Source organism: Muscardinus avellanarius (genome assembly GCF_963383645.1).
Source record: "Muscardinus avellanarius genome assembly, chromosome: 18".
Taxonomy (NCBI): Eukaryota; Metazoa; Chordata; class Mammalia; order Rodentia; family Gliridae; genus Muscardinus; species Muscardinus avellanarius.
In genome coordinates, this window is record NC_137804.1 from 39,846,055 (window position 1) to 39,859,877 (window position 13,823).

General features: G+C 52.5%; 1 protein-coding gene across 1 annotated transcript; it reads right to left on the minus strand.

Moving 5' to 3' along the window:
• Positions 1-212: 212 nt before the first annotated feature.
• On the minus strand, positions 213-13,511 carry LOC308276772 (cytochrome P450 4F6-like; the record flags this gene model as incomplete). Its single annotated transcript, XM_080715613.1, has 11 exons — positions 213-299; positions 443-507; positions 605-738; positions 4,513-4,642; positions 4,820-4,886; positions 5,179-5,449; positions 6,147-6,268; positions 8,296-8,423; positions 8,518-8,571; positions 11,237-11,381; positions 13,305-13,511. The coding sequence occupies 11 exons, from the start codon at positions 13,509-13,511 to the stop codon at positions 213-215; spliced, it is 1,410 nt and encodes a 469-aa protein (XP_080571739.1).
• Between the last annotated feature and the right edge of the window lie 312 nt (positions 13,512-13,823).

Sequence of the window (13,823 nt, forward strand, 5' to 3'; positions counted from 1 at the left end):
GGCCCGCCCTGCGCCCACCCCACCAGCCTGGACCCCTGCGGGCGTCCACACCTCACCCCGGGCGGGCGCAGACCCCATCGTGGGCCGAGCTCTGAGCGCCCTCGGCTGGGGATCCCGTCCCACCCTCGGATCCTCCCAGACTCGCGCCCTTGGGTGGGCCTGGGGCTCTTCTAGGCGCCTCCGCTCCCTCCTCTCCGTGATACCCGCCGCCCTCACCTGGGCCCCGCGGAGAAGGGAATAAAAGCCAGAGACGACCTCTCCTGGGGGTTCTCGGGGTCGAAGCGAAAGGGGTCGTAGACCTGGGGGTGGGATGAGACAGGGCGCTGGGCGGGGACTCAGCACAGCCGGCCACCCCAGAAAAGACAGGTGTGGCGCCACAGGGGGCGAGCTTCTGACTTTCAGGTCCCTCGCTACACCCCAGGGATGGGGAGAAGGGCAGCACCTCAGGGTCCGGCCAGACTGAAGGGTTGTGATGGATTCCGAAGATGCTGATGGCGCAGATGATCCCTGCCAGAGATCGGAGGGGACAGTGAGGACCAGGGCCTCGCTGCCCCACAGGACCGCCATCGCACCCAGGAGCCTCCTCCCCCTGCCAAGGGGGCACCTTTGGGGATGACCCGGCCATCCGGAAGCACAACGTCCTGGGTGCAGGAGCGAGAGATGACAGGGACAGGAGGGTGCAGCCGCAGACTTTCCTTGATACACATGGTCAGGAAGGGCAACTGGGCCAGGTCGTCCCTAAGGAACCCTCAAATTACGCCAGGGAAAAAACAAAGACTCCCCCAGCCTCACTGCCACAAGGGGGGTCCTCTTACCAATGTCCCTCTGACACTGTCCTGTAACACATTCCAGATGCATCAAAGTTTTAAGCAAGAGGAAATTAAAATCACAAAAATACTAGAAGAAAACTTGACCTGGTGCTTTTAGAAGTATTTCTAGGCAGCCGGGCATGGCAGTGCACGCTTGTAATCCCAGTACTTGGGAAGCTGAGACAGGAAGATCACAGGTTCACAGCCAGCCTCAGCTACTTAGCGAGGTCATCTGCAACTTAGTGAGACCCTGTGTCAAAATAAATAAATAAATAAATAGCCGGGCGTGGTGGCGCAGGTTTGTAATCCCCTCGCTTGGGAGGCGGAGACAGGAGGATCATGCAGGTTCTAAGCCAGCCTCTCTGGTTTAAGAGACCCTGTTTCCAAATAAATAAATAAATAAATAAGTCGAGCTGGAGGTGTAGCTTGGAAGTAGAATGCCCCTGGGTTCCATCCCCAGTACCACAATAAAATAAAATAAGGAAAAGAAAAAGAAATATTTCTAAGCAAAACACAACTGTCAGAAGGAATCCTTAAAAATGATGATGTGTTTGCATGAAAAATTTTTTGTTGTTGTTTATTTGTTTGTGTGTGGGAGATACCAGGATTGAACCCAGGAGCATTCTACCTCTGAGCTACACCCCAAGAATTTTTTTTTTTTTTGAAAAAGGGTCTCACTAGGTTGACAAATCTCACTACTTTCTGAAACTGTCCTCGAACCTACAATTCTCCTGTCTCAGCCTCCCAAGTACTGTGATTACAAGCATGCATCACCACATCCAGCTTAAAATTTTTTAATTATAAAAATGAGCTAACAAAAGCTGAAACAAGCCAGGTACAGACTTGTAATTCTAGTACTTGGGAGGCTGAGACAAGAGGATCGCAGGTTCGAGCCCAGCCTTTGCTACTTAGGCTCTCTGCAACTTAGTGAGATCCTGTTTCAAAATAAAAGAATTAAAAGTAGGGCTGGAGGTGTAGCTTGGAAGTAGAAATGTCCCTGGGGTCCATCCCCAGTACCAAGATAGATAGCTAGACAGACAGACAGACAGATATAGATAGATAAAGATATTTGCTTAGAAGTAGCTCCAAAGGTTATTTGATTATATCAGACCCACTTTGCACTCCGGGGTGGAATGACCTATTAACATAAATGTTTTGATTCTTTCTAAATTAATATATTCAGTGCAAAAACTAGACTCGATTTCTTTCTAAAACTTGACTCTAAGCCAGGCGTGGTGGGGCTCGCTTGTAATCCCAGCATTCAGGAGATTGAGACCCAAGGATCGCCATTCATGGACAGCCTCAGCTACTCAGTGAGACCCTGTTGCAAAATAAAGGATAAAAAATAGGACAGGGGGTGTAGCTCGGAGGTCAAATGCCCCTGGGTTCCATCCCCAGATACACACACACACACACACACACACACAAAAAAAAAAAAAAAAAAAAAAAAAAAAAAAAAACAACTTGACTCTTTCTTTCTTTGCTGGGAAATCAAACCCAAGGCCTTAGCCGGGCATGGTGGCACACGTTTGTAATCCCCGCGCTTGGGAGGCGGAGACAGGAGGATCGCGCAATTTAGAAGCCAGCCACGCTGGTTTAAGAGACCCTGTTTCCAGATAAAAAAGTATTTTAAAAAATAGGTCCGGGAGTGTAACCCAGAGGTAGAAGGGTTTTCAGGAACCCCGGTACCACCAAACCCAAGGCCTTGAATATACCAGACAAGCATGCTACCACTGAAGCTATAACCCAGCCCAATAATCTTATTATTTATTTCTTCTTTTCTTTTTCATTTTTCTTTTTTCTTTTCCTTTCTTTCTTTTTTTCTATCTCTCTCTTGTGTGTGTGTGTGCTGGGGAGTGCACCCAGGGGTATTCTGCATCCAAACTACGTCCCCTGCCCTTTTTATTTTATATTTAGTTTTAATCTAATTCATTTCTTTATTTGGTGGTACTGGGAATTAAACCCAGATGCATTATATCTCAGAGATACACCCCTTTTTTAATTGTTTGAAACATTGCTGAGAGTGTTGCTTTGTTTTTGAGGCTGCTCTTAAACCTGTGGTCCTCCTATCTCGGCATCCCAAGTACTAAGATCATAGGAGTGTACCACCACACCTGGCCTTTATTTTTTTTTTTTTTATTTATTTTGAAACAGGGTCTCATTAAGAGAGAGAAAGAGGACATGTGCATGCTGCTGGGGGTTGGACTCCAGGGCATTCTACCTCCAGGTACACTCCCAGTCCTATTTTATTTTTTATTTTGGAACAGAGCCTTGCTAGGTTGCTAAGAGTCTCCCTAAGTTGCTGAGGCCGGCTTCAGGTCTGCCATCCTCCTGTCTCAGCCTCCAAATTTCTGGGAATACAGATGTGCATGTTTTAAGAGGATAAAAGTGAGTGATGTATGGCTGTATAAATAAATACAGAACAGAGTCCAGAAATAAACCCAGATACATAAATGAAGTCAGCTTATTGTGAAGCAACTATTTAAAATCATGAGTAAAAAATATTCAGTAAGGCCGGGCGTGGTGGCGCACGCTTGTAATCCCCGCGCTTGGGAGGCGGAGACAGGAGGATCGCGCAGGTTCGAAGCCAGCCATGCTGGCTAAGAGACCCTGTTTCCAAATAAAAATATAAAAAATAGGTCTGGGAGTGTAGCCCAGAGGTAGAAGGGTTTCCAGGAACCCTAGTACCACCACCAATATATATATATATATATATATATATATATATATTAGTAAGTTCTGTAGGGAAAATTAGCCATTTGGAAAAAATTAATTCCTACAACATCAGTTTCATATGGAAATTATTAAATAAAAAATGTTAATACAATATTAAATAAATAAAACAGCTTTAATAATAAATAAACTCATTAGTGAAAAACAACAATTTTACTTTTATTTTTCTTTTGCGGTACTAGGGAAGGAACCCAGGGGCATTCTACCTCAGAGCTACAATCCCAGCCCTATTTTTATTCTTTATTTTGAAACAGGTCTCACTAAGTTGTGGAGATCATCACGAAGTACCTAAGGCTGGTTGCAAACCTGTGATCTCAGCCTCCCAAATGCCTGAGTAGGAATTAAAATCTTCTTTAGGTTTGGGTTTTGGTTTGGTTTTGGTGGTACTGGGGTTCCTGGAAACGCTTCTACCTCCGGGCTACACTCCCAGACCTATTTTATATTTTTATTTGGAAACAGGCTCTTAAGCCAGCGAGAATGGCTTCGAACCTGCTCGATCCTCCTGTCTCCGCCTCCCAAGTGCTGGGATTACAAGCCTGCGACACCACACCCGGCTAAGAATTAAAATCTTAAGAGGGGGAAAAAATGCGGCTTTAGCAGAAGAGCCAGGGAGGGGGTGGGAGCTGACTGACCCCGCAGGCTGGCCTCTGCTCTATTTATGGCGTCACTAATTCTATGCAGCCCTGGGTGGGGAGATGCAACTTATAAAGGGGACAAGGAGTCCAAAAAGGAAAATGGGTTTTGCTAATATCACCTAGCCAGAGCGTGAGGCAATGGATCTGGATCTCAGAGCGCTCTGTCCACAAAGGCTACATGTCCCTCGCTGGCCAGGCTGGGTACCAGCCCCACCTCTGGGCTCAGACCCCACTCCCACCAGCCAATATGGAGGACTCAGCACTAACCTCTCCCCTCGCCCTCCCAGGAGCACAGCAACGCCAGGGCTCAGGATCGGCCCGGGACCCGCGCTCACCACTCGATCTCCTGGGGCTCCCGGTCCCTCAGCAGCTCCTGCACCTCCTGCCGGCAGCGCTCCTGGTGCTCCGGGTGCCTCGCCAGGTTGTACAGGACCCAGGAGAGGCCACTGGCCGTGGTGTCGTGGCCTGAGGGGCAGCCGGGCAGCCATGGGTCTCTGGGCTGCTTCAGCACCGGAGGGTGGACAGCGCCCACCCAGGGAGGCCCAGGGAGGATGGGGAAGGGAGGCTGGCACAGGGAGGGACCCAGGGGCCACCCGCCACGATGGAGGGGCCCGCCCCTGTGCCCCACACTGGGACCCTCACCCCCAAACATGAAGGTGTCGGCCTCCGCTCGGATGTCCTCGTCAGACAAGGCCTTGCCGTTTTCATCCTGAGACGGGGCGAGACCCTCGAGTCACACCAGGTCTAGGAGCCTGAGTCTAACCTGACACTGCCTCTGAACGCCCATCGCGCGTGTAGGACCTCCCTGGTCATCTGCAGAGCCTGCCCATGCCTCCCCAGGGCCTCCCGCCTCCTCCTGCCCCAGCAACCTCACAGAGTCACCTCTGCCTCTCTTGTCTCCGACTCTCTCCAGCGCCCTCTGGATGGAGTCCAAGCGCCTCAACCTGACACTGAACATGGAGGTCCACACAGCCTGGCGTTTAGAAGTCAAAGGAGCCCACCTTGGCCAGCAGGAGGAGGTCGATGAAGTCCACGGTCTTGGTCTTGGCCTTGGCTTTGAGGAAGTCCTCTGCAGCCTGGCCTGCGAGGGCACAGCGCCGCTCCCGGATGACGGCGTCCGTGAAGCCATGCACCAGGTCGCAGGCCCTGCGGAAGCGCCGCCCGTCGGGAGTGAGGTAATACAGGGCGTCCAGGTACAGGAGGGGCTGATGGTGCCGCTTCACAATGAGGGCGCTCAGCTCCAGGATGGCGGCGATGTACTCGCTGGGTTTCCTGCAGGACGAGGAGTGGGAAGCAGCTTCCTAGCACGCGCGAAACACTGAAGCGGCACCCAACCTGGACCCAGGACAGGTGCCCTCCAGAAAACTGTGCCCGCCAAGCGTGATTCTGCCTCTAGCTCCCTGTGCTGCCCGGGCACAGGTGTCTGGGCCAGAGCGTGGCACTGCGCCGTCTCCTCTCTTCCAGCATCTGGACCTCTCATCCTCCCACAGTTCCTTCCAAATGCGCCCTGTGGTCTCCACTGAGCTCAGGCCCCCTCTCCAGGTCTCCTGACATCCCCTGTCTACGCAGCAATCAGACTTCAATCACAGTTGACTTTACATAGTCAGATGTCCAGGCCCAGCCCTGACCATGACTCTCATCTGCTCAGAGGCCTTCCCCGGCTCCCTGGGAACCTCAGGACAAGGTCCACAGCCCTCTGCCTGGCTCTCCACTGTCCCTACGGTCCAGCCACTCCTCCCCGCCAACCTCACCTCCGAGGCTCTGCTCCCGCAGCTTGCACACACACATGCTCACCTGAGCCCCTTGTCCTCACTCCAGCACCTCATCCTTCCTGCAAGGACCCGCTCTCTCCCTCCCTGTCCTTCAAAATCAGCCCTGCCCAGCTCCTCCAGGAAGCCTTCTCTGGCCCTGCCCTGCCCACGGCTCCATGCCCTGTGGCCCTGGTTCCCAGGCCCCGGCCAGGACGCACTCCTGACAGTTGCTATTGAAGCCGAAGACACATTTCTGCAGACTGTCCAAGGTCATGAGGCTGATGTGCTCGAACATCTCCAGGCGGGCGCTGCCCTCCGAGGCCAGACGCTCCCACTTGTCCTGGACAGAGAAGGGGGCGGAGCTGGGGCCGGGTCTCGGTCCCTCTGATCCCTCCCCAGCCCCGACCACCAGGATGGAACCAGGCTCGGGTCCTCTGCCCCAGGTGTCCGAGCCCAGGGAGGCCCAGGCTTGGTGGGAGCAGGAGCTGTGGGTCTGGGGAGAGGAAGCCCGAGGCCGGGGCAGGAGCCCTGAGTGTCAGTCCCAGCTGTGCCCGCTCTGTGCACCCTGGTCATCCCACCCATGTCCCTCCTAGGACCCCCACCTCATCAAATCTTCAGTGACAGCTAAGCTGAGCCTCTTTGATAGGAGATGAGCCAGGAGGGAATCCCACCCCATGAACCCTAGCTCCATCTCTGCTGGGCAAACTTGGATAAGCGGGTGCCCTCCGACCCTGGGCGTCACCGCCCACAGCGTGGCTGTCAGTCATCCCTACCTCACACAGCATCGTGTGTGTGACATCAGACACGGTGTCGTGGGTACTGTGTCTGTCACGTAGTACATAGTCACTAAGTGTGAGCTGTCACGGTGGCTGCAAACCTGGCTCAGTGGCAGATGACTGCAGAGACATCCCAGCTTTTCACCACGTCTCAGCCTTTGCGATGAGACTGCCGCTCTTCCAGAAGGCGGCGGAGCCCTTTTCCCATCTGAATCTGGGCTGGACCTGGGACTTGCTGGGGTCCAGGGGGTGAGGGAAGAACCCTGGCTAGTTCTGAAGCTGAGCCTGGGGCCCCTGAATGCTTCTGTTCATTCTCTGGGAGCCCAGTCTCTGCCATGTGTCAGGCCCAGGCTGCCCTCCCAGAGATAAGGGACAGAGGAAGAAGCCCGCTGGCCCACGAGGCCAATGAGCCTTAAAGCAGTGGGCATCCGGGTGCAGTGGACACGCCTGTCATCTCAGTACCTGGGAGGCTGAGACAGGAGGATCACGGGGTAAAGCCCAGTCTCAACATCTTAGCAAGATTTTCAGCAACCTACCAAGACCCTCTTTTAAAGTAAAAGTATAGGGCTGAGGGTATGGCTTGGAGGTAGGATGTCCCCCTGGGTTTAATCTCTAGTATAGGGAGAAGAAGGAAGAGGAGGGGGAAAAGGAGGAGGAAGAAGAGGAGGGGGAGGAGGAAGAGGGAAGAAGGAGAAGGAAAAGAAGAGAAGAGAGAGGAGGGGAGGAAAAAGAGAACAGAAGGAGAGGGAGAGGGAGGAGGATGAGAAAGAGAATAAGATGAGGAAAAGGAGAAAGAGGAGAAGGAGGAGAAGAAGGAGGAGGAGGAGGAGGGGGAGGAGGAGGAGGAGGAGGAGAAGGAGGAGGGGGAGGAGGGGGAGGAGAAGGAAGAGGAGGGGGAGGAGAAGGAGGAGGAGGAGGAGGAGGAGGGAAGAAGGAGAAGGAAAAGAAGAGAGAGGAGGGGAGGAGAAAGAGAACAGAAGGAGAGGGAGAGGGAGGAGGATGAGAAAGAGAATAAGATGAGGAAAAGGAGAAAGAGGAGGAGGAGGAGGAGGAGGAGGGGGAGGAGGGGGAGGAGGAGGAGGGGGGGAGGACAAGGAGGAGGGGGAGGAGGGGGAGGAGGGGGAGGAGGAGGAAGAGGAGGGGGAGGAGAAGGAGGAGGGGGAGGAGGGGGAGGAGGAGGAGGAGGGGGAGGAGAAGGAGGAGGGGGAGGAAGAGAAGGAGGAGGGGGAGGAGGAGGAAGGGGAGGAGAAGGAGGAGGGGGAGGAAGAGAAGGAGGAGGGGGAGGAGGAAGAGGGAAGGAGCTAAAGAGCTACTATAGGCCTTCAACATTACTGTGTTGTTTTCAGGGCTTCTTCTGTGAGGGAACTGGAAGCTCCTGGCTTGCTAGGCTCTACTACACACCAGGAGCAAGGCTCCAGGACATCACGTTGACTACCTTTCAAGTGGAGATTATTGTTCCTATTTTGTAGATGAAGAAACCAAGTCTTGCAGAGGAAAAGCAAGATCCCGAAGCCATGCCATAGAAACAGAGGCGACCGGCCGTCTCCCTTCCCAAGGCTCGAGCTGGACGGACCCGAGACCCAGGACTCACAAGCATGGTGTTCACGCTCTGGTTGAAGACCTTCACATAGGGCTTCAGGATATTGAAATGGAAGGCGGGCGTGAGCAGGCGACGGTGGCGGCTCCACTTGTCTCCGGCGCTCAGCAGGAGGCCCCCCCCTGGTAGGACGGGCATGGCCATGGGCGGTGGGCAAGGGCAGCGGCTTCCCCGCCCCCAAAGCTGTCCCCGGCCCCCTTGCCTGCAGCTACTCACCCAGCCAGGGCTCCAGGAAGCCGTAGAGACTCATCTCCTTGGGAGCAACCACAGCTGACATGAAAAAGCATCGTCAGGTACCAGGGAGCAGGGGAGGGGCGGAGGCTCCAGCCAGGGGTCTACACCCCCTCCAAGCCCCGTGCGGCAGGAAGGGAGACTGAGGCAGAGGACAGAGGAGGAGGGGGCGGCCAGGGACACATGGTCCAACGTGTTCTGCCACGCTTGAGTATAATCCAGCACTCTGTGACACCACAACCTTACGGTACATCGTCCCGTCTGTCTCAGCACCCTCTGACCTCTCCCGAAACACCCTGGGACAGGTGATATGAACACAACATGCTTGTTGCTCCTGAGAGGGAACAGTTTTGCCGGTAGCGTTATCGTGGCTTGTCACGGACACAACATACAGGATCTGCCTGGACATAACATGATATGACATGGGCCTGAGGCAGTCTGGCATGGCCTATGGGTCCCCTGCAGGGGAGCCCCAGAGAGACGACTGGGTTGCATCTCTTATTTTTATTTTATTTTATTTGTCTTTTTTTTTTAAAGCAGTGTGGGGAATCAAACCTAGAGCCTCGTGCATGCTGGGAAAGCACTCCAACACTGAGCTAAATCCCCAGCCCCAACATAGAGGATTTAAATACAGTCCCGCTAGTGTTCCAGATGTGACCCAGGTACTTCAGGCTTCTCCTCTCCACACAAAGCATTAAATACCTAGAGTCTAGGGCTCTGGCTGCCATCAGGAGCTGCCACTAGGAGCCGGGCGCAGCAGCACACACCTTCATCCCAGTACTGGACAGGAGGATTACGGGTTCAAGGCCAGCCTCAGCAACTTAGTGGCCCTACCTCAACATAAGATAATATAAAGGGTTGGGGATGGAGTTTGGAGGTACAATGTCCCTGGGTCCATTCTCTAGAAACAAAATGATAATAATAACAATAATAATAATAATAATAATAATAATAACAACAACAACAACAACAACAACAACAGGATGCAGGTATAGCTCAGAGGTAGAACATCTCTGGGCTCAATCACCAATACTAAAATAATAATGATTATGAGTAAATAAATAAATAAAAACTAAAAAGGGCTGAGGTGCAACTCACAAGTAGAACACCCCTGGGGTCAATTCCCAGTACCAAAATAATTATTATTATCCTATGTTATTATAGTTCATGATATATAATAATTATATAATTATATGTGATTATTAGATATTATTAAAATGACAATAAATAAATAACTTTTTGTGACACTGAGGATGATCTCAGGGGTATGCTACCTCTGAGCTACACTCCCAGCTCTATTTTTTATTCTTTGTTTTGGAACAGTGTCTCACTAAGTTGCAGAGGGCCTCACTAAGTAGCTGAGGTTGACTGGGGTACCTGCAATCCTCCTGTCTCAGCCTCCCAAGTACTGGGACTACTAGCGTGTGCCACCAAGCCCAGCAATAAATAACCTTTTGGGTACTAGGGATTGAACCAAGGGGAATTCTACTTCTGAGCTACACCCTAGCCCTTTTTACTTATTATTTTTCGAACAGGGTCTTGCTAGGTTGCTGAGAGCCTCTCTAAGTTTCCAAGACTGACCTCAAACTTGTGATCCTCCTGCCTCAGCCTTACAGATACTGAGAAAACAGGCATGCATCATCATATCCGATAATAAATAAATAAAAATAAATATAATAAATAAATAAAAACTGATAATAAATAAATAAAAACTAAAAAGGGCTGATGGTACAGCTCAGAGGTAGAAAAACCCTGCATTCAATGCCCAGTACCAAAATAATAATGATAATAAATAAATAAAAACTAAAAAAGGTACAGTCCAGAGGCAGAACAGCCCCGGATTTAATCCCAATACCAAAATAATAATAGTAATAGTTAAGAAAGATTGGAGTGCAGTTCAGAGATAGAATGCCCCTGGATTCAATTCCCAGTACAAAAAAAAAAAAAGAGTTTCTACCACCACCACCTCCAGCCACTAGAGCAGCCCCAGGGCCACAGACACAAGTGGCCAATTGGGCTCTGTTGGACCTTCCCCCACTGTACCCTGCAATCCCCTCCCTCCAAATCATCTTCCAACTTAGGGGCTCTCCATCTGTCCCTTGCAGAGGCAGCTGGAGCAGCCGCAAGTGCGCAGAGCCAGGAGAAAGGCCTACGAGCTCCACCTCCAGCCTTTTTTTTTTTTTTCATTCTTTACTTTGAAACAGGGTCTCATTAAGTTGCAGAGGGCCTCACAAACCTGCAATCCCCCTGTCTCAGTCTCCCAAGCGCGGGGATTACAAGCATGCGCCACCATGCCCGGCTCAGACCGGGCAAACTGAAGGGAGCCCTGAAACCCCTTCAGGAACTCCAGGGAATTTCCCCGAGGGGTTGAGAGTCTAGGACTCACTGTTACTCTCACGAAAGCAAAGCCCTCACAGAGAAAAACGGTAGGAAGAGACGAAGAGCCATTTGAAGACCTGGATCCAGTCGCGCCTGCTGGCCACTCTCCTCACTTCCCCCGGAATCCTTTTTCTAGCTGAGACCACACTGGGATGGGTTTCCACCACTCAAATCAGCAGAAGGTCTCAGCAGCCGGGGAGAGCCAGGGACACTCCAGAGTGACCCAGCAGGCTACCAGGAGAGCCAGGGTCTCTGTCGGACATCGCCTGTCCAGGGCTGGGAACGGAGGCAAGGGAGAGGCCAGGTGGGACCCCAAGAGAGGTACCTGAGGCCTGGAGCAAGGGGGCCACGAACTTGGGGTGCACGAGCCGCAGGATGGGGTAGAAGGGCCCGACCAACCAGAGGTGGGCGTCGTGGAAGCGGCGGCCCAGCTCCTCCATCAGCTGCATGCCTTCCTCGTCACCCGGCGCCTGCGGAAGGGCAAGCGAGGCCAGTCCTGGAGGGGACTCCACATGACCTGCTCGGCGCATCCGGTGCCCCGCGCCCCGCCCGCCTGGGTCGTCCATCCCCGCCTCTCGCGGACTCTCTCTCTCGGTCTCCATGTCTCTGTACCTCTCTCAACCCTCACTCTCTTCAGCTCTGCATTTCTCTTTTTAGATAGGAACATAGAGGATGGGTGGATGAGCCGGGCGTGGTGGCGCACGCTTGTAATCTCCGCGCTTGGGAGGCTGAGACAGGAGGATCGCACGGGTTCGAAGCCAGCCTCAGCTACTTAGTGAGGCTTTCAGAAACTTAGTGAGACCCTGTTTCCAAATAAAATATAAAAACGGTCTGGGAGTATAGCCCAGAGGTAGAAAGCCCCTGGGTTCCACCCCCAGTAACACCAAAAAAAAAAAAAAAAAAAAAGAGGATGGATGGATGGGTGGGTGGGTGAGTGGATGAATGGATGGATGGATGGGGGATAGAAAGATGAGACAAAGCCAGGTTTGGTGGCACACGTTTGTAATCCAAGCATTTGGGAGGCTTAGACGGAGGATCGCGGTTTGCAGACAGCCTCAGCTACTTAGTGAGGCCCTCTGCAACTTAGTGAGACCCTGCCTCAAAGTAAAGAATAAAAAAATAGGGCTGGAGGTGTAGCTCAGAGTTAGAATGCCCCTGGGTTCAATCCCCAGTACTGCAAATATAAATAAATAAATAAATAAATATATATATAAATAAATAAATTTTGTTTTAAAAAAAAATGAGCTGAAGACGGGCATGGTGGCGCACGCTTGTAATCCCCGCACTTGGGAGATGGAGACAGGAGGATCGCGCAGGTTCGAAGCCAGCCGCGCTGGCTTAAGAGACCTTGTTTCCAAATAAAAATATAAAATAGGTCTGGGAGTGTAGCCCGGAGATAGAAGGGTTTCCAGGAACCCCAGTACTACCAAAAAAAAAAAAAATGAGCTGAGAATGGTGGTACATGAGTATAATCCTGGTACTTGGGAGGCTGAGACAGGAGGATCACAGGTTCAAGGCCATCTTCAGCCACTTAACAAGACTTTCAGTAACCTAGTGAGACTCTGTTTTAAAACAAAAACTAAAATGGGCTAGGGGTGTAGCTTGGAGGTAGAATCCCCCTGGGTTCAATTCCAAGAAAGGCAGGAAGAATAGAAATTCAACTGCTATCAAAGTGGGCAATAGGTCTATTGGTATATGCTGGGCCCGGGAGGCAAGATTAGGAAAGAAGCCACTGCCAGGCGCACAGGTGTACATCTGTAATGAGCCTTACTATAAAGCAGGAGGGTCACAAGTTCAAGGCCAGCCTGGGAAACTTAGTGAGGCTCTGCCTCGAAATCAAAATGGCTGAGTGTGTAACTCAGAGGTAAAGTGCTTGCCTCCCATGCATGAGGCCCTGGGTTCAAATCCCCAAGACCCCAAAACAGAAGATAAAGAAAGTGCTTGAGAAATTGGGGTGCAAGGGAGGACCTGTCCCCAGCTCTCCCTGGCCCCACAGTCCCCATGGGTGGGGGAAAGGGCCACAGCTCATTCCTGCAGGGAACTAACGACCCAGAGAGAAGCAGTTGTTAGCCTGAGGCCAACAGAGACAGAGACGATGGGCCCGTGGAAAGGGGTCCTGCTCCGTGCAGCCCACCCTGGGAGTCCCCCAAATACGGCAGAGATGCACTACTGTGGGTAAACAAGTAGCAGTGTGATGAAGCAAGCGTGGGACAGGAAGGAAAAAATAAAGGGCTCGGGACTCGGGGGAGGGACAGAGAGGACGGGACTGGACCCGGAGGGGCAGCGGAGGGGGGCTCCCTGCGCCTCCTCTGCTTCTGTGACCTCAGCTTTCTGCCTGAGCTCATCCCTGACCTTCCGCAGTCCATCCACCAGGCCACCCGCCCTGCACTCACCAGGCCCAGGTGACCCCATAACCAGTTGCGCTTGGGGGGCTGCGGGAAGCAGTGGAGGCGGCAGCGTTTGGCGTAGAAGGTGTAGGTCCAGGTCAGGATGCGTGCCAGGAGCCAGGAGGCACCAACCAGAAGCAGGAGCTGCCAAGGGCCCCAGGGGACGGCAGCCAGGGGCCCCAGGCCCATCCAGGAGGGGCCCAGCTGCGGCATCCTGCAGGTGTAGGGAGAGGATGAGCAGCTGAGCCCCACGAGATGAACGGGGGGTATCAGGGAGTCCTGGGGACAGGACAGGGCTCAGAGGAGACCATCCAGAGGAAGAGGAGAGGAGAGGGGAGAGAAGGGTGTTGTAGAAATTCTCTGGAATAGCTGGGCAGGGTGGTGCACGCCTGTCATCCCAGCATTCAGGAGGCTGAGACCAGAGGATAGCGGTTTGCAGACAGCCTCAGCTACTTAGTGAGGCCCTCTGCAATTCAGTGAGACCCTGTTTCAAAAGAAAAAATAAAAAATAGAGCAGGGGCTGTA